Here is a 26,044-nt window from a genome sequence, read left to right on the forward strand (position 1 = left end):
TATCAATATCAACCTCTGCAACCATCACTTCAACTTTTGTGCAGCACCCTCACAGTATTGACTGTTTTACCACTGACAACATACTATAATTTGGGTTTTGTACTGAGCACTCTAACTTAGGGTATGTACTGTCAGAAAGTATTTGAAATCTGAAAATTTGCATACAGTAAAATATTGTAGTTCTGTTTTTGTATTGCTAAATACTGTAAAATATATTCTAAACAAGGACCTGTCAACACCATTGATTTACATGTGTTCTACTGTGTACAAAATGGCAAAGATTCTGACACAAAATATTTATTGCAGTCATTTTTCCACATCACATGCAAATACTGTAAGAAGTCAAAATGACAGGCTTCAATATACAGTAAAAAAGTCAAATCTGTTCTGCAGTGAACATTCTCCCCCTGCCACCAGTGTGGGCGAATGTGTTGATTCTGTAAAAATAGTGCAATAGGCTGTAAATACTGTAAATATACAGTAATCAGAATTCTACTGTATATTTATTAAATTACTTTAGTGAAATTACAGTACTGCATTGTATTGTGGCAACACACTTTACAGAAGTAAAAAAATGGTTGTTGTCAATAGAGTGCAAAAACAGTGAAACAAAGTACAGTGAAAAGAATACAGTACCTCTACTACGGCCTCGTCCTTGTCCTCGTCCAAGTCCTTGCTGAGGTTGTTGGTGGCGGCCTCCTTGATCCATGCTTGGTATCAAAAGAGGTCTATTGACCTCTTTTATAGGTTGAGAACTACTTGATTAATTGTGCACAGAGAGTTCACCCAATCCATCTGATGTGTTCACAGGTAACAGAGAGTTCACAGGTAATCTGGGACATTGGGTAATGTGGGACACCTAAACCCCAGCGCGTTTTCTTCCCTGCTATGACAATGTCTAGTCTACAGAACTTTGACTCTAGGTTCAGGCAGGAGGACTCAGTAGTGTTGTTTACTTGATACTTTATTTCACACGATACGATACATTATTGTAATATTTGATTTGGCATATGGTTGTGCTCGCAGCGGCTCCCTGCCGCACCTAACGGAGACACCGTCTCCTGAGACACCGTCTCGACATCCGGGCAGAGAGCAGCGAACGCATTCCCCCTGAGGAAGAAAAAAGGAGAAGAACCAGACAAAGGGTGGAGGCCGGGGAGGCGGAGGCCGCAGGAGGCCGAGAGATTCTGTGTCGCACTAGCAATGCAAGTGCCGGGATCCCTGCGATATACCCCGCCCTATTAGGAAGGTGTGCCCTGACGCGTAATGATGGGTTGCTAGCGACGCGCTAGGTCTCGCGTCCCCTGCATGAACCAGCTCCGCTTGATTTAGCATGGATGTTATGTGACTGAAATCACAAAACGTGATTGGTGTGGTGTCACAGAAAGGCTCAGGGCACTAGTTAATCAGGAAGCACCGTTGAGAAAATGCATGCAAAAAAAATCCCAGATTACCCAAATTCACCATATCTCGATTAAGCACCTTAAGACTTATTATCTACCAACTTATTACCACAATACTACCCACATATTACCACAATACTACCCACATATTACCACAATACTACCAACATATTACCACAATGCTACCCACATATTACCACAATACTACCCAAAGCTGCTCTATGAACATGTGGCTCTACTAAATTTACCACTCATGGGCGGCGCTAGGGAGGGCCTAGCAGGTGCTTCAGCACTCCCAAGAAAGACCAAAACACCCCGATAGCACCCCCTAAAATATTGCTCATTCATTAATAGTATTCAGGCCCCGAGTGGCCATCGGGAGAAAAGAGGAGAATTCCCGGTGGGCCGCTCTGCCCGCTCATAAATTGGGCCAGCAGATCGCCTGCTTTCTCTTTGCTTTTTCACACACCGAATAAAACGATACGTGTTAAGTTTAAGTTACTGTGTGACTGATAAGTAAGCTAATAGGCTACACTAGGTTTTAATCTAAATAAGCGCATTATCAGACCGTGCATTAAAAAGTGCCGTTTTCGGTTGTTGCACACGCTCTTTTATTGTTGTGGAGGGAGTTAGCAAGATTAAGCTGATGTGAAAATAATAAAATGGATGGGAAAAAGATGCCAGGAGGAACTGAAAAAGCCAGGTAAAAAATGAAAGATCTGTTACTTCATAAAACTATGTTCCTGCAAGGGTGGGAAAAATATGTTTTCTCAAAAGCCCTGAATCTTTTAGGTAAAAATTTGGGTTGTAATTTCCGGAAAATATAGCTCTAACAATATGAGTCCAAGGTAATGTTTATATTACATAAAGCTCAAAAAACTATTTTGCACTGAAATTAATGCAAAAAATCTCGCTCATGCGCTTGCATTAATGTGAAGTTCCAATTTCACCTCACATCAAAACCCTGACTAGGTCCTAGGTTGGGGTTAAGCACCGAATGTTCAACGTATGGCTCGGCCCCTGGTGGGGATGGGCTGGTTTTGACCATTACACTCCCGGGCTGAAAATGGGTCCCACTCCGGCCCTGATGGTATTTCTATATAATATATATATAATTGCGCAGCTCCCCCTGTCAGTGATCTAGCACCCCCTCAGCACCTGCATTAGACATTCTCTGGCGCCGCCTCTGTTTACCACTCACCCCTTTATTAACTAGCGGTAGGTTCCAGGAGATTGGAGACTTGGATCCTGTGTTGGTCGTTTTGATCATTGTAGCCCTCTTGATTGATCCATGCTTTAAGGGTGTTGTGATCAGCAGTTGTCATGACATTCTGGTCTTGAAGCAGGTTGAACCATTTCTCGACCATCTTTTCTGACTGTTGCTTGAAACTATTTTTATAAATATCAAGCCTGGTTTTACTTATTGGTTTGTCCTGGAAGTCTTTGAAGTTCTTGGTAGGACATAACATGTGTCTGGTCATTGCACCTAGGATGGTCAGTTTGAAGGTGGCAACAACATCATTATTGCTTATTGCAGTAGCTACTTTATTCCTGAAGTTTTTTGATTTTGTACTTGGAAACTCACGATGTACCTCTGCAGGCACGTAAACGGTAGGAAGATAAAGGCCATGAGTGTCCTTCACACGACGGATAAGCTCAGTATTCAGAGAAGAGGATTTTGTTGCCACTTCAAGCATGGCTTGAGCTAGTTTGCTGTTCTGGTTATATTGTCTAGCTACCAATATACTATTCAATGGTGGCTGGTGATCTGCATTGATGAACTGTCCAATACCAGGATTTTTTATTGCATATGCTTTCCAGTTTCTGTATAAACGGACTTTTCCAACTTGGTTCCTGAGCACCTTTTTGCTTTCTTTCATGGCATTTATTGGTTTTGCAGCTCCCTCTGCCATGTACCAGTCCCCTCCTCTGATTCCTTCTGTCCACTCTTTGCGCTTGATGAAAGGCTCCCATTGGTCTGGGTGTTCCAGGAGGGTGTCGGCCTCCACGGATCGGAGGCGGTCTGCTTCCAAAGCGATCTCCTCATCACCGGCTTCTGGTTTCTTGCCCCGCGCAAAAGCGTGAAACAGGCAGCTTTTGCCTTCGCTGGTTACCCCCACTGTCTGATTATTGATGAGCACATCGTAATGGCCGTCAGGGTACCGGTCACTCTTTGGTCTGTAGATCAGTGTCACAGTTTGACTAGCAGGTTTAGTGCCTGGGTTCAGCTCCTGCATTTTGACAAGCTTGCCATGGCTGTCTGGTGTCAGGACAACAACCTTCGTACCAGTTGTTTCTGACAGGACTCTGATATCGAGAATGGTGCCTGCTGTTGTTGGGTTCCTGATCTTCTCAGCATGTGACTGTGTGTGTTTACCTGACTCTCCTGCACGTTTTTGTTTAGAATTCAGGTCTCCTGGCATGTATGCAATGTATCTGTTGTTTTGTCCGGCTTTGAGTTTCTTCTCTGTTCTGTCACTCTTTAAGCCTGTTCTTACATAATGGCCAATGATGCCATTTACTTTGCCTTGGACACGAGATACAAGGTGACTGGAGAACTTCTGTTGGAACACTTCTACCAATGCATCGGCTAATAAAGCACTGATGGAGTCGGCTAAATCCCGCTTGAATTCATTCAGCATCTCTGTTTCTGAAGTAGACAGCTCATTTTCCCTCACTCTCTCTGACAAACCTTTTTCTGTTTTAAATGTGTTCAGCTCTTCATGAAGGTTTGAGAAAAACTTGTCTGAGAGGCTGAGCACTGTACGGATGGCATCTGCTGCCAGTGACGTCATATGGATGGCTTGGATGGCGGTCAGAATTGCCCATGTTTTGCCTTTGGCTTCTGATGTAGCCCTGTCAATCACTGTGGAGAGGGATGAGTTGAGCTTGTTCTGCCAGCTGAGGTCTGCGTAGAATGGCTGTAATGCAGTTTTGGTTAACTCTACGAAAATGGCCAGTAATTTGCTCTTTCTATTCTTGTCCTGCAGGAGATCGGGTCCTTGTCGTTTATCTTCAAGGTGGGAGAGTATAATGGAGTCTACTAATGCTGCCAAGGGCTCTTTTTTCAAGTTGGATTTCACAGCATCAACAATTCCCTTTTTCACCGCATTTTTGATACTATTTAGTATTTTTGTCAGTAATGCCTTTTCTGCCCACCCGAATCCATAGATAATGGTTTCTTTTACCATTGTTTTTGCAGTGTGTTTTACTGTATTCTTCATATTCATCTTTGCAACAACACTAAGGCCATCTTTAGTCTGTCTAGAGAGAAACTTTGGCATTGACTTAAGTTTGCCAAATCCCTTCATCAACAGTTTAGAAACTTTGTAGCCCTTTGCAACCAGCTTTCCAACACCAAACCCAATGAGAGATATAACAATAGAAATAGCTTTTTCTATAGCCCACGATTTCCAACTAAATTCTCCCGTCACCATGGACTCGATGCCAGAGATGCAGTCTGATATTCCTTCGACAATCAGCCCCATGCCGACTTGAGCTAATGTTCCAAACGTAAATGCAGTGAGCAGTGCCCCTCCAATTATCTGCAGAAGTCCGAGAGAGAACACCAGCAGAGCTTCCCATGGGAAACGAGGTGCCTCTTCCACAGAAAAGACGTATTGCAGACCTCGACTGTACAGATTGTAGGCCTCCACTTGGAGGTCTTCATCAGCACCTGACACCAGGGAGAACATGGGTGCTTTTTTGGCTATGGCATCTCTCCCTCTTTCTTTTATCTCCTCCAGCTTTTTGATAGCCTCACTAATGTTTTCATCGAAGCAACTGAACATGCTGCACTTGGTTATTAGTTGTTTTTCAAGGCTGGTTGGGTCACTGTTGGCTGAGTCAGCAGAGGACATTTTTACCATCTGCAGGCAGACCATGCATTCCTCACTGAGGTACGTCAGAGACTTTTGTGCTTTCCTGAGATCATCTATGGCCTTATTGATGTAATCTCCCTTCTGCTGCTTTATAGTGCAGTATGCATGACTGTAAAAAGCTATGGCTGCCCAACTCTCATCTTTTTCCATAGCTTTTTCAAATAGCCTGGTGCTGGAATCCCATTGTTTTTTACCCAGTGCGATATTCCCAAACTTGATGTAGTGGTAAATGCTAGAACATGGTGAAGTCTGACTTTCAGATTGACTTTTTGCCAGAGACAAATCAGCTTTCAAGCTCTTTTGCAATTCAGCTCTTTTCAACTGATCAATTTCTTCAGATTTAGTTTGCAACCAAATACCCCAGAACTCATTCATGATGGCAACAACAGCTCTTTCCTCATCTCCATCTGTGTTCTCGTAAATGTCTTGCAGTGTTTTGCAGTACTCTGAAAACAGGTCCTCCCGCAGTTTCATCTCAGTGACATCGTTCATCATGTCATTAATTTTTTCTGTTGCAAGTCCTTGCCTTGTTTTCTTTGCCTCCTCCAGAGAAGACACTGTCCTGAAGGACTCCTGTAGATGATCAGTGGTCATGACTACCTGAGCAGATCCAGGTTTGCCTTTGCGTGCAGTTCGGCCAAATGCCTGGAGTTCCACTCTTGAGTTCTCAGAAAGGAAGGAGAGGACCACAAATAACCCCCCGTTGTTGTTCACCTGTTTGGAGACCTTTATGTTTGTCCCACGCCCAGCCAGGTTTGTGGCAACAATTACATCACCGGGTAGCAGTTCCTTATCTATTTTGCTCAAACTGTCTTTGTCACTGCGGCAGTAGAGAAGGATTTCACCTGGGATGATGCTTTTTAGCTCCTCATAGATCTCTTCGGCTCTGTTGATAGTTTCACATATCACCAAGGATGCTCTTCCCTCTCTGTATGAAACTGGGGTTATTTCAGCCATAACCACACGTTTTATTTCAGATTTCCACTCTTCTGTTGAAGTCTTCAGAGTACCTTTGACCTCAAATAATTTCTTTCGGTTGAAGGTTGGCATTTTGCAGGCCATCAAATTTGGATATATGTCCTGCAAAAACAGCATGTCTGTTTCACTCCCAAGTGTCCCTGTTGTTCCATATATTTTCCCATGGTATTTTTCAAAAAAGGAAATGTTAGAAATGTAGTTTGTCACTGTTGAAATCGTGCTCATTTGTATTTGGTGTTTAATCTCAACAAACTGCTGTAGACCATCACCCCATTTCTTACTCAGTTCCACCATACCAGTGGATCGGAAGTCCACTGGACAGACACTGTCATTTTCTACAACATACTCATGCCCTTGCCTCAGTCTCATTGCCAGAAAGGCATTCTGAACCCACACTGACACTTTCTTCTCTACCAGATTTCTCAGGAATCCAGGGATGCTGATTTTGTCTTTGTTGTTTGTACATGGGGTGTACTGAAACTTCTCTGAGATTAATTCAGCAATGGGCTTGATGAGAATTTCTTCGGAATCATAGAGTGCACAACACAAGCCTTCTTCCAAAACCAGAAATTTCAGGTCTGGAACGTCCTGGTTGTTGTACGTGCTGGTCTTTCGAAGACAGAGCAATCCATTGTCATCTAATGTGTATACAGTAAAACCATAGGGGACATAGTGCTCCATTTCTTGAAAGACATCTACCACTGTGTCCTGACTCACAGTTTTCAGTTTCTTGAGAAGTTCATCTTTTTCACTTTTGAAGATATCCTCTGTAAATCCTGTTGGCACGATCTCTGATTCTTCAGCTATACGTAAAATGTCCATGGGGTCATTCATTTCAGTTCCTTCTGTGTCAATTGAGTCAAATATGGCCTTGAAGAATGAAGCAGCGGGACCCTGTACGAATGTCTGGTGTCCTGTTGACAGGAAGCCATACTGGCTGACGTGGCCCCAGATCATGGCCAGAATAATGTTCAGGTGCTGCATGGAGACCATGGGGCTGGACAGGTAGGTCAATTGCACTCCCTGATCCAGCAGCAGTGAGTCCACTTCATCAATTATGATGCACTGATAGCTGCGATCAGGCCTCACATCCTTCATCTCAAATATCTGGCGAAGGTGATCTGCAGCAAAGGCTTCAATTGTTCCGTAGACCACGTCCTTCCGGTAGCATTCTTTTCTGTCTTCATCTTTGGTTTTATTTGTGTTTGTGTCAGCTGTGATGCCAAAGTACGAGTATAAGTCGGTCCATTCCTGTGAATCTCTTTCACATAACACAGAAGAGCTGGACACCACGTCGACTTTCTCTCCCCTAAGTACACGCAGCACTGCAAACATTGCTATGACGCAGGACTTCCCTTCTCCCGTTCCCATTTCCAGGAGCTTTCCGTTGTCAGACAAGGCCAAGAGGCACCAGCTTATCATTTGAGTAGCTCTGGGCCACCACTTTCCTTCAAACATGCACAGGTGTACAGCATTGCATAAGACTGCCAGGATCTCCTGGAGGTCTTCTGTGTCTGTGCTATGACTCAGACTCCTAGCTTGCTGTACATCTGTGTGGTTTTTGATTTCACCAGATTCAATCAGGTTTGTCACAGTCTTTACTATACAGTATGATTTCTCCAGTGTTTGCTCATCAATGTTTTTCATCTGCCGTATTTCATCAAAAAGACAGTCAATGCTTTTTATTTTCTCATCTCTGAAGCTCTTTTCTAAATAGCGGATCAAATTCTTTGTTTCAGATAAGTTCAAGAGCTTAAGGAGAGACTGGCTGTTCTCATTGGTCCACTCAGAAGACACCTGGTATGTTTCCATCAGATGTAAAATCTTTGTGATGGAAACACAGTCACCATGGTAATAGTGGTCAATTAATGCTACAAGGAGGTTTAGGGCTTCTTCTGGTGACCAAAGGTGTTGTCCTACAAGATTTGACACCACTTGGAAAAGTTCTTTGGTTTGATCTTTTGAGCCTTCAGATTGCACTGCACAGGCAAATAAAATCTCCAAGCAGAATTTGCCTGCCCTGTTTTCCTCATGTTCTGTTCCTCCACAAGACATTTTCAGGAGATTCTCAAGAAAGGTCAGAACGTAGACCTCATTAGAAGGCAGTTCTTTTCCAGTAAGTCTCTGCGAGATGGTTATGATTTTATTGTCAGTGTCTGTGCGTTTGTTTAGGTTAGTGTGGAGCAGCTGAAAAATAGCCTTAATAAACCTGTGTCTCAGTTCCCTATCCTCACTGTGGAAATGACCCATGAAGCTTTGCAGGATCTCTGCAGCAAACATCAGGGCATCATTTTCCTTGAGCCTTGAAAGTTCCAGATTATGGGAAGCGCTGAGACTTCTTTCATCAATGATGAATCCTCGGCTGAGGTGAGGGTTCCCTGTTTCCATCACCTGTAAGCCATATTGAAAGTAATCAGCGACAAAGTCATCCATGGTACCGTACACAATGTCTACTTCATAGACATCCCTATGTGATGCGTCAGTTTCGTTCATGTTTGTGTTGAAAGAAATTCCCAGGTGCTTGTAGAAGTCAGACCACTCCTTCGTTTGCTCGTGTGAGTGAACGTCAGAGCTCAGCACAATGTCCAGTTTGTTTCCCATGCAGACTTGTGTGGCTGCAAACATGGCTATGACACAGGGGTCCTCTTCCACACCAACCAGTTCTGGCGCTCCACTCTTCTCAGTCAGTACCAACACACACCACCTCAGCATCTGCTGTACTGTGGGCCGCCAGCCTTTTGTGTCAAACACTGCTTTGCAGAGCTGAGACAGAGTTTTTTGGATGTCATCTGCGTTCAAGTTTGGACATCTAAAGGAATCTCTCATAAATGGTTCATCTTTTGGAGCAATTTCAGAATATTGTAGGACACCGGTGGTAATGTTTTTGATCACATCAACGACAGAGTCATCCAAACTCCTGAACGTCTTTAATTCTGCTAGAGCTGAATCTAGACTACTCTCATCCTGCTTTCTAAGAGTCTTTCGGAAATCTAGTTGGAATCTCTCAGAACCACAGAAGTCCAGAGCCTGGATGAGAGAGCGCCCGGAGTAATCTGTCCACTCTGTTGATATGTCATACACGTGTACCAACGTGAGCACTTCAGCTATGACAGCATCCTCTGCATATTTCTCTGACAGCACTTTGAGCAGAGTCAATACCTCTGCTGGGGTCCACTGGTTTGTTTGCACAAGTGTGAGGAGCATTTCAGTGGATTCCGTGTGGCTTTCCTTGCCATTTAGATGTGTAAGCATGAGCAGGAGAAACTTCAAGCACTGGATTTCCATCTGTAAAATGGACACAGAGACTCTTCCAATCACATCCTGTAGTGATGATGTGAGGGTGCCGAGAAACTCTACAAGAAAGAGATCCTCAGTGGAAAGATCCTCCTTGGCCCATCGTTTGGCAATGAGAGCTGCATTACTGTCACAGCGGCCATGGTCAGTGAAGAAGTGCATCAGGTTCAGATACAGGGCTTGAGTCAGCAGGAAACTCTCAAAAACATTACATGCTGATTGGCTGATGGACCCCACCAGGGACTGCACATGATTGGATGTGCTTTGCAGGGAAAGTCCCTCAGATATCTCCAGAGACAGCGCACACAGCTCGGTGATGAACACTTGAGTGTGCTGCAGAGTGCTCAGCGATGGAGGAGCACTGATCCATTCATCAAACAGGAGTTTGTCCAGGGCTGACAGGATGTTCCCCAGCTGATCAGCAGTCAGCTCAGCGAGACTGAGCTTTGAAACAGGGATGCTACATTTTGAAGAGAGGGTTTCTAGAAGCTCATCACTGTCACTGCCTGATTCATAGTTTGCATTAAGCTCATTCAGATGGCTTATTAGAACATGTTTCTTGGACTCGTGCTCCTCAGAAATGTCGCCGATCAGTTGTGTCTCATGCTGCTCTCGAGCTTTCTGGTGTGATTCTTTCAGTCTTTGATTCAGTTCTTCTCGTCTCTTCTTCTCTTCAGCCTCTCTTGCCCTTTGCTGTTCTTCTTTCATCTTTCGCTCCTCTTCTCTTCTCCTCTCCTCCTCCCTCTGTCTCTCCTCTTCTCTTCTCCTCTCCTCCTCCCTCCATCTCTCCTCTTCTCTTCTCCTCTCCTCCTGCCTCCGTCTCTCCTCTTCTCTGCTCCTCTCCTCCTGCCTCCGTCTCTCCTCTTCTCTTCTCCTCTCCTCCTGCCTCCGTCTCTCCTCTGCTCTTCTCCTCTCCTCTCTCTGTCGCTCCTCCTCTCTTCTCTGCTCCTCCTCTCTCCGTCTCCTGTCCTCTTCTGGCTTGTTAAAGCAACGTTCACACTCGTAGAAATTATTGTGGCCAATGGGCCTGTAGTATTCTCCTCCGTTGAAAACATGTACGTGCCGTCCATGAATAGTACTTTGGCGTAAATCTGAGAAGGAACGGCAAGGAGGCAGGACTTTATCACACTTACAGCATCTCAGCCGGTCGCCCATGTTGCTCTCTGATGGTACGGCGTTCCCCATGTTTAACGGATCCTTCAGTAGCTAAGCAGTGATGTTCAGGGGCAACCTGAGTTTTCCTGAGAGATGAAAAAAAAACAGAAAAAGACAACAAGATACAATTTAATGCTTGTAAATTCACCCTCCACTTGTATCTGGGCAACCATACATAACTTTTGTCATGTGACCCTAAATTCAGTTTGCATTCTCCGTTTTCATCTTGCCGGGGGAAAAAGACCATGTAGATGAAGTTGGCATATCAGGTTGGAATTCGTCCCTTGTGTGTTTAATAGTGGGGACTTGCGTGTGGTTTCATAGTGGAACTTGTGTGTGGTTTAATAGTGGGGACTTTTGTGTGGTTTAATCCGGAACCTGTGTAGACAGTCAGCCTCTCCTCCAATCAGTCACTGTAACTGTAGCCTGATGTCATCTCAACTACGCCCCCAAACAAGTCACCTACCTACAGTCTCTCTTCTCTCTCTCTGATCCCTGTGGAGAATAATCCCTCTTTTCTCACCTGCAGACGCAACAAACTCTTTGTGTTATTGCAGTCAAGAGTAAAATGACCAAAGGTCAAGAGTAAAATGGATGGTGTGAGACTGGGACCAGTTGAGTGTACAAGGGCGGGGCAGCTTGTGGTAAGCCGCCAGGGGGAACCGGCTGACTCCCAAAGACATAGCAGCAGAAGGGTGACAGAGAGGACAATAGAAACGCTTCAGTAAAGGTCACGTTCCCATAATCACACATTCCTTTAATATCTTTGGTCTAATCTGAGCTCTGAACCTCTATTGAAGAGGACTAGGAATGCAAACAGGAAAAACAGGGACAGTGGCAATTGTGCCAGGGGTTAAATATTTTTCGAGTCTTTCTTTTTAACAAATACCACACACACACACACAGCACACACTCAAATACCACAAACACACAGATAATGGCTATACCTTTAACAGTAATAGCAAATTCACTTGACTAACACACACACACACACACATACAATCATGACTAACACAAGTTAGCTTAGCTATCAGCTCAACTTAGATTAAGGCCAGGCCTATCAATATTTCAGTCATTGCAGGCTATATTTTAATTATTCTGTATACAATACAATATACTGAAAGGACACAAACAATGTTAAGACTATGGGTAATTCATTCAATTCATTGAGGAAAGAGTGTGGGGCAAAAAGCACAGCCGGAGCGTGTTAAACAGGAGCACATTGCCATAACACCTAACCACACAAGGAATCACCATCATTGGATAACACAAACATGAAGCACAATTCATTGTCTATGATAGATCTCTTTCACACTAGAACCTTTTATCTCTGTGCTTCTGGGAATGAGTCTACAATGCCAGCGTTACTCCCCCAGAGTTGGGGCTCAGGGTTATTCCAGTTGGGAGGGCTCCAGGGTTGAGCCAGTGCTGGCATGGGATTCCATACGATAGAGAGCTAGAAGGAGAGAGGCCTCCTTACTCCCTACGATGGAGAACTAGAAAGGCTCTCGGACAGCGCAGGCATCCGAATTCCGTATTTCACAACGTTAGCGAAAGTACATTCTGATTGGCTCCAAAATGTAATGGGTTCATTCTTGGTCCATGCTACACCTTTCCACCATGTTGGATGAAAATGAGGCTGGTAGTTGATGAGTAACAGACAAACTGCACTAAAAACATAACCTCCTTCACAGAGGTAAATACATAAACTCCTTTGCAGAGGTGACACTAATGGTCCCAAAAGACTTTCCATGATGGTAAATTAGTAAGGAAAAACCCACCTGTTTCTGTGCTGAAGTCTCGTCTGCTTGTTCCCATAATCACACACATTTCTTAAATCTCTCTGGTCTGATCTGTGCTCTGAACCTCTGCACCAGGAAGAAGTCTGAAACAGAAAGAAGTGAGCCGGGTCAAACTGGTTTGAGAGGGAGTGGTAATTTTACGTTTACATTTAGTCATTTAGCAGACGCTCTTATCGAGAGCGACTTACAGTAAGTACAGGGACATTCCCCCGAGGCAAGTAGGGTGAAGTGCCTTGCCCAAGGACTCAACGTCAGTTGGCATGACCGGGAATCGAACTGGCAACCTTCGGATTACTAGCCCGATTCCCTCACCGCTCAGCCATCTGACTCCCTAATTGTGAAGGGTTGAATATTTCTCTTTTTAATAAATACCACAAACACACAGAACACAACTGTGACAAAAGAGAAATGGACAATTTGAGACCAGTGGCACATACACACACACAGTCAAATACCACTATAACAAATTGGCTTCACCATGGAAACTCATCACAACCATGTTGGAGAAAATGTGGTGCTGTAAATGTAGATCATGCTCATGTCTTCTGGCTCTGTCTAGACATTGTTCAGTTTTGGGAGGATGTGCACTTGAGTTTGGCCAACATCCTGGGTTACGAAGTACCTAATTCATGTACAGTACTGTATTTTGGTAATATGGCTGGAAATATTGTGGCAAGATCAGACAGATACTTGTTCAAAATATTGATAGAGGCCTGTAAAAAAGCCATTGTAAAAAGATGGTATAAACCAGGTCCCCCAACTCGAGATGAATGGTTAAAAATTGTGAGTGAGATGTGCGTGATGGAACAGCTAACGCATAGATTAAGAGTACAGGCAGAACAATGTGAAGAGAAATGGGTGAAATGGACTAAATGTCAATGACAGGTCGATGTTTGAAAAGCACTCAGAACACACATTCACACACAGACACACACACCCTTACATTACATTCACACACACATACACACACACTTACATTACATTCACACACACACTTACATTACATTCACAAAGACACACACACCCTTAAATTTACACACAGACACACTCCCTTACATTACATTCACACACTCAAATACCACGAACACACAGCACACACACACTCACTCAAATACCACAAACACACAGAACACGCACAAACACACACACACTCAAATACCGAAAACACACACACTCAAATACCACGAACATACACACACACACAGTGAAATACCATGAACACACAGAACACGCACTAACACACACCCACGTCCTCCTTAGTCCAAATGCATTCTTGATAAGGGTGTAAGTGCATGAATATGGGACACACTGTTGTATAAGGCCAGGATGTGTCTAGTGAGGATTCCCTCAGTGGGCTGTCTTGTTAGGAAGCCTAACTAGTAATGTTTAAAACTAATTAGTCTCTCTCTTTCTCTCTCTCTCTCTCATTATCTTTACCAGTGACTTATTTTTAACACACGTATTGTGTGTAAATTGTGTGTCTGTAGCCATACAGTTGTCTGTACCTATACGGTTTCATGCAATATCTCGAGGAGAAAAGACCACCGATCAAGGAGTAATTATTGCTAGCAAAATGGTTAGACCATGTGATCCATGGATAACAAGGTACAGATTTCTAACCAGACAGTGAGATGAGACTGGGTCGGACTGCTAGACATTTAACTTGGCTGTGGCCTAGGGAGCAGGAAGAGCCTTAACTCTGGGGAGGAATTCCCTAAAGGGATCTGGTCATTATGCCAGTATGCTGAACGTGTGTTAGTGTGTGTTTGTGTGTTCAACAAATATTACATTTTACCCTTAGTTATCAAAAAACAGTCAAATAGCTACAGTACAGTGTGGTGTCAGAGAATTTTGCACACTATTTTGAGTTGCATCTACATACTTTTTCCCCCAAAACTTAATGTATTTACAAAATGAAGTAGTATTTATACGTGTGTCATATTTCCTGTTTGTGAAACCTTGGCCTCCTCAGATGTCCAGCAGTGCCACCCTAGAGGGCAAAGGTCAGCTCAAGTTCACCTCTGGGAAGTGGAGCCCACATCACAACTGCACTCAACTGGCCACCGCTAACGACACGGCCATACGGGGCTGGGACCTGCGCACCATGAGGTGAGCTACGTTGGCTAAACACGCTCTTGTCAAACAATAACGTTCAGAAAAGGTTGCCGAATGGTCTTCTGTGCATTTACAACCAATGTCAGCTACATTCACTAACCACACAAATGTGTTTCTTTGAGTTAACCCCTGAGGAATGATTCCAGCTACATTCACACTACGTACTTGATTTAAAAGATGCACTGCCGGAATTGGAAAGTCCCTTAGTTAAACTTGTTTGTGTTACGGGGCTTACTGCCTTCATTCGTGAACAGCAGCAGCAGCATCTGCATGTGGGATGCTGGACCGCCGGGTCTTCTCATCGCCCCTGATGGTGACGGATTAACAGCATCTCTCCACTATCAGATCGCTGCATCCGTGTGCACACGCACCTGCCGAGTGTGTGAGAGATAAAGAGACTGACCGTGCTCTCGATGGAGAGGTAGAGACAGAGGGAGAGGGAGAGAGAGAGGGGGAGAGAGAGGGAGGGAGGGAGGGAGAGGGAGAGGGGGGGAGGGAGGGAGTGAGGGAGGGAGGGAGGGAGGGAGAGAGGGAGAGAGGGAGAGAGGGAGGGAGGGAGGGAGAGAGGGAGAGAGGGAGAGGGGAGAGGGGAGAGGGGAGAGAGAGAGAGAGAGAGAGAGAGAGAGAGAGAGAGAGAGAGAGAGAGAGAGAGAGAGAGAGAGAGAGAGAGAGAGAGAGAGAGAGAGAGAGAGAGAGAGAGAGAGAGAGAGAGAGAGAGAGAGAGAGAGAGAGAGAGAGAGAGAGAGAGAGAGAGAGAGAGAGAGAGAGAGAGAGAGAGAGGAGAGATTGCAAACAGGGAGGATGAGAGAGAGTGGAAAAGAGAGGGGTAGAGAGAGAGAGGTGATGGAGTGAGGTCAGGCCGTGTGTGTGTGTGTGGGCTCCGCTGGAAGAATAATAATCACCTCTGCATCGATTGCTCTGATAACGTGCCAAAGAAAGAGAGATGGGGCGGGGGGGGGAAGGGGGTGAGGGGTGGAATAAAAGAGGGAGACAGACATTTTGAGGAAAGAGACTGTATGAAGGGGGTATATTTTTAAACCTGGGAGGGTTTAAAAATATATAGCAACGGACAAGAAAGAGAGGTGATTTCTACTCATTATGTTCTACCTGCACAACATTTCCTGACACCTTGATAGTATCGTGTAATAGAAACAAATGATCGTTTCAGAGTGTCGTATTAGTGATGGACTAGTGTGCTGAATCCTAAACGGCTGTGGATGCCAAGGACACGGGGGCGCGCGCCTGTGTACATGTGAAGGAAACGGCGTCGCATGGCTTCTTGGATTCATGTCTGTGTGCCTGTGTGGGTGTCCTTGTGTGTGGTGTGTGTGTGTGGGTGGGTGTGTGTGGGTGGGTGTGTGTGTGTGTGTGTGTCCGTGTGTGTGTGTGTGTGTGTGTGTGTGTGGGTGGGTGGGTGGGTGTGTGTGTGTGTGTGTGTGTGGGTGTCCTTGTGGGTGGGTGTGTGTGTGTGTGTGTGTGGGTGTCCTTGTGTGTGTGTGTGTGTGTGTGTGTGTGTGTGTGTGGGTGGGTGTGTGTGTTGAAGCAACTACTGTGCCACAAATCGTGTGGGTGTGCGTGTCCATGCGAGTATGTGTGTCCAGTTGGTGCGGCAGCTGTGTGATGGCAGCCCCTCAGCATGCTCCAGTGCTTCCTCAGACGTCCTCTGAGGTGTCTGCTCCTCTCTCTCTCTCTCTCTCTGTCTCTCTCTCTTTCTTCCTCCCTTCTTCCCTGGCGTGGGCTGAATCTCTGGCTCGTCACAGTGTGCGCCAGCCCAAACAGGCCTGCCTCAGTCAGAAACATTGGGAACGGGACAGAGAGAGAGAGGCGTGTTGAGAGACGCAATGAGAGACGGGGAACGTGCGAGGTCGCCTCGTGTTGGCACGATCTACAGTGCTGCCCCAAAAAGTCAAACAAAGACATCACCGAGGATATGAAACGACACATGATACTCCAAAACTGTTGTATGGAATTTAAATGTATGCCATATTTACACAAGCGAGCCTGTCTTCGTGATATTCGTGATAAGTTGTACTCAAATACTTTTTTGTCGTCGTTGTTTTTCAGTTTTTCAACACCCACAACAGCTGTCCAATCCATGTTGATAGTGAAACACATGGATCCATTAGTTTGTGGGAAGGTGCTAATTTTCAGAAATTTGACAAATTAGGGTCAGACAGACAGATTGTAAACATATTTAAATATGCATAGGGTAATCAAAAGAAAGAAATAGCTAAGAAAAGCCCCAATGCAGCCCGAGAGACAGTAGTGTCAGTGTTGAGAGGCAGTGTGTTTGTGGTGCGAGCTGTGTGTCTGTACAGTCACACAGGGCAGTGTGTTTGTGGTGCGAGCTGTGTGTCTGTACAGTCACACAGGGCTGCTTTAAGCTCCAAGTGATATTAGGCCAGCTAACGGACACAGAACCTTGAAGGCACACGTGCGTGTGTGCGTGTGTTTGTGTGTGTGTGCGTATGTTTGTGTGTGTGTTTGTGCGTGTGTTTGTGTGTGCGTGTGTTTGTGTGTGTGTGCGTGTGTGTGTGTGCGTGTGTTTGTGTGTGCGTGTGTTCTGATAGTGGCCTGTCACTGAGAATGTTCCCTGGGTGCATCACTCCTAAACCCCAGTTTTGTCTAACACAGACACACACACACAGTCTCTTTTTCACTCACATACACACACACATGCATACACATTCTGCCTGGTCTGGCCTGCTCCAACCACATGCGCTGCAGGCACCATACAACAATTTAGGATAACACTCTGCAGTAAAGTTTTTCGAACTAGCGTGTGTGTGTGTACTTAGTTATTTTGCTCATCTGCATTTTCTGTGTGTTTAAGCTTGTTTGTTTGTGTGAGTGGGTGTGTGTTGGGGGGTGCGGGTGGGGGGGTCCAATATGGGGTGTTTACACGTGGGTATTGTTTATGTGTCTGTTTGTGGGGGGTGCGGGTGGGGGGGTCCAATATGGGGTGTTTACACGTGGGTATTGTTTATGTGTCTGTTTGTTCATGCAACCATGCATGTGTGTCCTGGTTAAGCATGAATTTCATCCCCCATGGCATTTAGTCCTTTAAAAGAGAGGAGCAGAGTAGAGACACAGTAGAGACAGAGTAGAGACAATAGAAAGATTGAGAAAACGATACAACAGAGTGACGGATGGATGTCTCTTTCATGCTCTTGGGTTAGAAGACAGCTTAGTGTCTGGTACATTCTACCCAGCAAAGGGAGCTTTATTATTTATGAATAAATCCATATCCATAATATCCCATACTTCATTTTTTATATTATCAGAGGTGATAGACTTTCAGTATATTTGAAGAAATTAAATAAGTGCTGGTCGTCATTTCTTATCTTAACTTTAGCTTCCTGATAGCCGCAAGATCAGTGTTATCTCTGGTCATATTAACCAGGAGACAATAGTATTCCTTTTGTGGCAGCTGCACAGAATTTTTTGGGGGGTGATTTTAGGAAACTACATACAAGGTCATGTACTTCGATTAATGTTTTAGAATTGTCTTAGGTTTGAATATGATTTATGATTATTATGACCCCAGGACAGTTGGAAGGTTAAGAAACTTGACTGTCAATCTCCCTTGACCTTTTTACTGTCAATATTTCCTGATATGGTGAAGTTAGTTGTAAAGACTAGCGACTACAGTTTATATTATTTATTGATAGACAAATTTGTTGATATAAAATGTGTACATCAGGTACAGTAGGTTTAGCCAATGATATTACTTGACTGTGTCCATGAAGTTCCCAGTTTGATGAAACACCTTGCTTTCTACACATCCATCCCCATCCGCATCACCCCCTCTGAAAGCTACGCCTTTTTTTAAAGAAGTAATGACATTATTTTTCACATTCACTTTTTTGTGCTGCCCCCCCCCTACACACACACCACAGCAGTTGTCATAGAAACTGTATACCTGTGTTTTGTTCCGTACCCGTGTGTCAGTCTATACCCTCAACAAAGCAATATTATCACCCAGACTGGGGGACCTGGGGGTGTTTCGTTTTGTGTGTGTGTATACATCCAGTCTCCATCTGGACGTTTTGTGTACATCTGGGTGCAAGTGTGCACGTGCAAGTGTCCCTCACCCCACCCCCACGGGAACACGGTGAGTGTGTGTAACGCTCCCTCGCCGGGTCGTGCGGAAGGCTGACTTTCAGATTTGCTAGCCTGTGTGTCCGCTGGCTTAGATCAGGTTGGCCTATAATCCCCCGGCTTTCTGTCAGTGCTGCAGTGTCTCTACCTCGGACGCCCAGCTCTCACATAGGCAGACAGCAGGGAGAGCGGGAGGGGTGCAGGGGGAAACTAACCTCATTTCCCGCTCCATTTCCTCCGAGTGCATCCTATTCCGTGGAGGGGGAGAGTTTAGGACCCTCCCCCTCCTCGGCCAGGGGTCACGGTGGATACCTGGGTGTCGATGGAGAGGAGGGCAAAATGTCAGCAGGATGGCGGTGGAAGTGTGTGTAGAAAAGGACACACAGACACACACAAACACTTCACGGTGTACGCACACTGACCAAACACATTCTCCCTCTTCAAACACCCGGGGGCAATATGAAATCGGACTCGGAGGTGCCCAAAATGGTCGGCGCAAGCACATCTGAGCGTGTACTTGGCGTCTTGGCACCGATGACTCGAGTAGCCTCCGCGCACACACACACACACACTTCTACCGTCGAGCGTCCTTTCCTTTTGTTCCCTCAGTCTTGACACAGAGACGACAGGATACACGTGTGCGAGCGTGCGTCCAGGCTAGACTGTAATCCTGACCTCATTGAAGACTCTCCCCCCCCCCTCCCCTTCCCCAGCTCCTTTTTCTGCACCTCCCTTTTAATGAGATTTTTAATTAGCATGTTAATTGCATAATGAGATCAGTGGGTGGGTATTGAGGACGTGTGCTTGAGGAAGGAGAATCAGAAGGGAGCGATACGACGAGGGGAACGGGAAGAGGGGGGGGTAGGAGTGGCCTTCTCAGTCGGCACGGACGAGCGTCGAGGACACGGGAGATGTCCTACGCCCCGCCCGACTCGAGGATTTCCGCCACATCAACTGCGACGTTGTTTTCGTTGCCAGGTGCTTAGTTCGCGGCAGTGGGGTGGTCTTGTGTGGTGCAGTTTCCTTCCCAGTAAGCCAGCCGGCTTTTTCCTAGAACGGCCGATGAACTGTGGCCTTCATGCGCGGCAGCATTGGAGAGGAGGTTCTCTCTGATGACTGGCCGCGACGTTGCACCGCGGTCGCCCACAGTCTCGCTCTCTGAATATCCCTCTTTCCTCAACTCCGCTCCGATCCTCCTCTGCTCTCTCTTAACGCCCTCCTTCTCGCTCCTCTTTTTCTTACCCTTTTTCTCTCTCTCCCCGCCCTCCTCCCTGTCTCTCGTCCGCTCACGGATTTCATCCTCCTCTCTTCCCTCCTCCTCCTCTCCTGTCCTCTCTCTCTCCGTTCTCAGTCAGATCTACTGTATAGAGAGTGCCCATGGCCAGCTGGTGCGTGACCTGGACTTCAATCCAAACAAGCAGTACTACCTGGCCAGCTGCGGGGATGACTGCAAGGTCAAGTTCTGGGACGTGAGGAATATCAACGAGCCCGTGAAGAGCCTCGAGGAGCACTCGCACTGGTGGGAGTTCCACACGCGCACGCACACCATACACACACACGCACACACTCGTATTCTGCCCATGTGATCGCGCGAGCACGAGACAGACACGACGAATGCACAGTCAAGTACGTTCCCGCATTAGAGTCCTTCCGCCTGTCAAAGGGCCGAGTCAGGTAACGTATACAAGACAGCACATGGTGGCAGGGCTGCGTATCTAAATAGGAGGGCACTTCCACTTCACTAATGGAAGTGTGAAGTGTCCGTGCGCGTGCATTGTTCAGGGAGCGCGTGCCCACGTGTGAAGCTGTTCTGTGCCGCGCGGCTCTACTCGGGGCTGTGTAACTAGTGGAACACAGTGCACTGCAGTACTCCGTGTTCCGTCTGTGTGTGCGTGTGCTTTCTCGCTCTGTCGCTCTCTCCTCTCTCTCCCTGCTTCTCTCTCTCTCCCTCTCTGTCTCTCTCTATCTCTCTCTGTCTCCCTCTCTCTCTCTATCTATCTCTCTCTCTCTCGTGTGTGTGAGCTGAATAGATAATCACACTGTCTGAGAGCCAGCCTCTGTGGTTGCAGCCAGAGCAGCACACCAAACGCTACATGATAACGTGCACACGCACACACGCGCACACACACTTTATCTTCAAAGGAGAGATAGACGTGGCAAACATATCCATAACTGCAGATTTGATCCCTATTTTGATAGGAGACACCTCTTTGTGTGTGTGTGTGTGTGTGTGTGTGTCTGCTTGTGTGTATGTATGTGTGCACTTGTGTGTGAGTGTGTTTCTTTGGGGTGGGCTGGTTAGGGCCTGGGGGCTTAGGGTATTAGGAACTATTTTTTAGCAGAGAAGCGGATTAGCTGAGCAAGGAGAGAGGGTGGACTCTGATTTTCTGTCAACAGCTCTAGTTATCCCTCAATCCCACTCAATGAGGAGCCAGGATCCACCACTGAGCCTTGCCCTAGGCGAGGAGGAGGGAGGGAGGGAGGGAGGGAGGGAGGGAGGGAGGGAGGGAGGGAGGGAGGGAGGGAGGGAGGGAGGGAGGGAGGGAGGGAGGGAGGGAGGGAAAAGATGAAGGGACTAGAGAAACAGTGAGGACTGAGGGGCGGTGGGAAGGGAGCGGAAGAAGGGGAGACGGCACCAGGGGGGAAAAGAGGAGATGGGGATTGTGTGTGTTTGAGTGGGATTTTCCATCCTTGTGTTTGTGTGTGTGTGTGCGTGTCGGTGGCAGGGTGTGGAGCGTCCGCTACAATCACTCCCACGACCAGCTGGTGCTGACAGGCAGCAGTGACAGCAGGGTGATCCTGTCCAACATGGTGTCCATCTCCTCCGAACCCTTCGGACACCTGGTCGACGATGACGAGCTGAGCGACGGGGAGGACAACCAGCAGGAGGAGAAGTAGGAGCTCGCACAACAAACACGCGCGCACACACTTACGGGACACACACTCACACTTGAATGTCATATGTGGTTGACACTGAAGTCCTTCAGTCAAACGTGTTTGCATCGTCAGCTATTTTTCCCTTCGCCTATTTAATAACGTACATATTTACTCGTTTGGCCAGCTTTTGGCTCATGTACTCGAGTATGCAGGTCACAGTTGGTTGGACCTTGCCTGCAGCCTCTCTATATGCAGTACAAAGCAGACATCCGCGCGCGCGCATGCATTCACACTCCCGTGTGAACAGCAGTGATGAGGCAGCGCTGTTTTGTGAATAAAGATGACGTATCATTGCCGTGGTGTGAAGCACCGGTGTAATCATGACTCGGCCTTGAAGAGAGTGATGGGGGAGGGAGAGAGGGATGGAGGGAGGGAGAGAGGGATGGAGGGAGGGAGGGAGGGAGGGAAGGAAGGAAGGAGAATCTGGCAGTTAGGAGTCATAATAATGAATACTGCGTTGCCCTCAGATGTCCTCAATCCACTCACTCAACCCGGTGTGTGTGTGTGTCTGGGCACACCTGTGTACCATGGAGTGCACATCCCCCTTTTTCTGATGTAAACCTCTGCTTTTGTATCGACAGTACGTGTAGCCGTCGCACACCCTCACCCTGACCTGCAAAGATGGTCCCATGTGTTTGAATGGGCACAGTCGCGTGGTGTGCACATGCACGCCTATGTGTCAGTGCTCCTACGCAATGCGTTTTGCCGCATATGCGTGTTTGTACTCCCGTCGGAGGTAGGCCTATGTGCAAATGTGTGTGTGTGTGTGTGTCTCCTCCCTCCAGGAGCAAGGAGCCCCTGCAAGACAGCATCATCTCCACCTACGAGGAGCACGAGGACAGCGTGTACGCAGTGGAGTGGTCCTCGGCTGACCCCTGGCTCTTCGCTTCTCTCAGCTACGACGGCAGGCTGGTCATCAACAGGGTGCCCCGTGCCCTCAAGTACCGCATCCTGCTGTAGACGTCCGGGGGGGGGGGGGGGGGGGGGGATGGATGGATGAAGAGGAAGATCGAAGCTAGGAAAGGATAGGGGGAGAGAGAGAGAGAGGGGGGGGGGGGAGAGGGGGAGAGGGAGCAAAAATTGGAAGGAGGAATACATCTGAGGAAAGCAGGTGAGAGAGAAAAAAAGGAGGGGTTCAGATTTAGACAACGGGTTGGCTTGGGGTCGGAGTGAGCGGGGCAGGCAGATGAAGATCACGGGGACTCCGGCCCAAAGAACATTGCCTGACGAGAAACACATAAACAAGCATGCATGCAAATCCATGACGACAGACACAAAGAGAGCGCGAGAGGAAGACGGAGGAGAACAAAGAGAGCCTCAGCTAGGAGACGGAGAAGACCAGATAGGGTTGACGCTGCGTACGAAGACATCCGTAACACTACCAATTACCATTGTTCTTTATTGCCAAGACAGGCGACAAAGGCATGGCTGACTGCAGCTTGCAGCACACACACACACACACTCATACTCGCACAGCCATCACTGTCTCCCTACAGTAGTGCGTTCCGTATCTCGTGCGCTTCCAGACACCAACCATAACACCGAGACCTCCTGAGCCCCGCTGGACATGACTCAGCGCCTCCCCCTCTACACCGCCTGCATGCACACTAGGACTTCCTCTCTCTCTCTCTCTCTCTCTCTCTCCCCGTTTCTCTTCCTCTCTCCGTCGTCTCCCTAAAAACAGTCTCCTGCGTTCTCTTCCTCCCTGGACCGCTAAAAGCTAACCTCTGACACGAGAAATTCCATTTGCCTTCAGGTACCAGTCTGTGTGTGTGTGTGTATGTGCCGGATGAAATGCAACACTCCCTGTACATCTTTGTTCGGGCAGAGTCAAAACGTGATTTTTTTTTTTTTTTTTACTGTAATGGGTTTGTTATTGGCTGTGAAGTGATGTATGTTTATACAGTAGGCCTCACCCTGGGGGGAAACTGGATAGCAGTTAGCTGAACTCTCCCTTTTTTCCTCTTAGCTTGTTCTTGTCTTTCCTTTCTCCCTTCCTTGTTCCTCTTCTCTCCCTGGTCTCTCCACCATCTACTTTTCCTCCTCTGCCCTTCTTGTTTTCGGTTCCTATCTTCGAAGGCCTGGGTTGGTTCCGTGTCATTGGACCTCGTGTTGGCCTTGTATGGCTAAATGTACAAAATGTTAACCTCTGGGGTCAAGAAGAATTCTTATATCCAAATGAAGTGTACATTACTACAGTGGCCTTGTAATCTGTCCCAGAATACAATTGATGATCCTAACCTTGCTTTGTGTGTTTGTCCTAATTGGGGGAAGTCTGAGATTATGTTGCTAGACATTTCTTAGATTTCTACTGTATATGGTGTATAGTGTGTGTAGATTAAGTGAATATAATTTCCTTTTGGGGATGAACAAAGTACCTATATATTAATATAAATATAACACAATGAAAAACTGCTTCTTGAGACGGGCTTCCTGACTGCTTCTACAAAACAATACAATTTAGTGTTCTATGGAAAATAAATGTCATGACATGTACATTAGTATTCAATCACCCTGATCCATGTTGTGAAATGGTTGGTAAAATCAACATATCTGAAATTACTCTTTATTTCATCCTCGTAGCACTAGTTTAATATTGATATTTAAGCATCTGCTAAAATGATTTTGCTTTAATGTCATTTATAAAATGGTGCAGGAAAGAACTTGTTACACACTTCTCTTACAGTTCCACTGCGGCCAATGTTGCCCAAAATGGTAGACACACTTATCTGTGGGAGAGAGACCAGGGATGCCCGTACTATGAATTTTTTATGTCGTCAACAGTGCAGACTTCAGCCTTTACTGCTGCCTTTTCTCTCCATTGCAGCCGTATAGCCTTGTAGTGACCTGACTACCAAGCCCACTAAACAGGACACTCCTCTGACTATTTTATTTAAAACTTCCATTTCACATTCTGTTTAATATCTTCTTGGTACGTTTTGTTTGGTTTTGTTGCCTTGGCATTGTTCAAAATGGGTTTACCAAGACATTCACTTGGAAACCAGACTGATTATGGGCATTTAAGAAACCACAAGAAAGAAATATGAGAGTTGATGGGGTGTAGCAAAGGATCTTATTCACGTTTGGGATCTATGAAGACAAGACCTGCGTACCATTCACGTACAGGGTTTAGAACCGAGAAACTTGTATGTTGATTTCCAATTTTTCCCGTCAACATCTTTTAATGGACATCTATTTGGCCCCAAACCTATCATTGTCAGACGCTCTAAAGGGCTAGCCAGTGATGCTGGTAGAAATAAAGTATGGTTGAATGGCTCTACCAGGATGGCTTTGGTAGTGTGTTTCACGTGGAGAACTGTTAACTGGCTGGACAGGAACAATCCCAAGAACGGGCAATGAAAGTGTGTACAATGAAAATGGTCTGTATCCGACTGTGGCTCGTGACGTGCTGATGCATCCTTCTCCCCTTCCCTCCCTCCCCTTCCCTTCCCATCCCCTCCCCATCTTCTGTCCTCTTCCTCTCTTTCATGAATCCTTTTTTCTTCCATCCCTCTGCCCTCCACCCCCTCCCTCCATCTCCTGTAAGGAGTGTGTTGATGCTGGTCGATATTGACGGTCTTAGCCTTCGTTAAGGCAAACACCAGTGACAGGCCTTTTAATTGCGGCTTGACTCTAAGGATCTGGACAGATTCGGACGTGCACACACACACACACGCGCGCGCACACACATTCGGGGGTGCCAGGGGAGGATTGCAGGCACTTCATTAGCCATGCCAGTTGGGGCAGGTGGTACCGTGCTTGAATACAGAGCGTGCAGCACCCTCTCTTCAGTACACAGCTCACATAGGCACTCCCTCGTTACCCTGCAGTCAATTATGGATAGGAGGGGTGAACAAGAGAGTGTGTGAGGAACATAGGCGGTGGAAGGGAGCGATATTTGGTGTGTTTCGGAGAAGAGTTAGATAATGTATTCCACTCGGTGGAACATGCACGTCTCACAAAGTCCTGGGCACAGGTCTGTGGAATTGAGTGGGGAAAGAGACGCCAGTCATTATTTGGATGTGTTTTGGATGTGTACACATCACATAGTAGATGCATGTGTTTAAAAAGACTTGATAGGCTGATGTTTAGGGTAAATAGGTGGACTAGCAATGCATTAGTCAGGTCCAATATGAGTCTTTTATTGCACAGGCAACTTTGACAGATACAGTTAGCTACAAGATACAGTTAGCTACATAACCCTAACACAGCCACAATAATATTTTCAATGTGTAGCCCCCTTCTTTTTCAAGGGACCAAAATAAATTTGGCAATTGACTCAAAAGCTATTTAATGGACAGGTGTGGGCAGTTCTTCATTGTTTCTTCATCAATTAAACAGGTAAAAGTTCTGTAGCCGGATTCATTCCAAAGTGTAT

The 26,044-nt window shown here is 46.4% G+C and overlaps 1 protein-coding gene across 1 annotated transcript in view; it reads left to right on the plus strand.

Moving 5' to 3' along the window:
• The window catches only part of eipr1 (EARP complex and GARP complex interacting protein 1), a 35,583-nt gene extending 12,955 nt beyond the window's left edge, over positions 1-22,628 (plus strand). The window contains exons 6-9 of the mRNA XM_067243519.1: positions 14,486-14,622; positions 20,081-20,248; positions 21,456-21,623; positions 22,452-22,628. Coding sequence (XP_067099620.1) covers positions 14,486-14,622; positions 20,081-20,248; positions 21,456-21,623; positions 22,452-22,626 — 648 coding nt within the window. The 3' untranslated portion in view covers positions 22,627-22,628. The remainder of the gene's footprint in view (positions 1-14,485; positions 14,623-20,080; positions 20,249-21,455; positions 21,624-22,451) is intronic.
• Positions 22,629-26,044: the final 3,416 nt, after the last annotated feature.

The sequence above is a fragment of the Osmerus mordax genome, chromosome 9, assembly GCF_038355195.1.
Source record: "Osmerus mordax isolate fOsmMor3 chromosome 9, fOsmMor3.pri, whole genome shotgun sequence".
NCBI classification, from domain to species: domain Eukaryota; kingdom Metazoa; phylum Chordata; class Actinopteri; order Osmeriformes; family Osmeridae; genus Osmerus; species Osmerus mordax.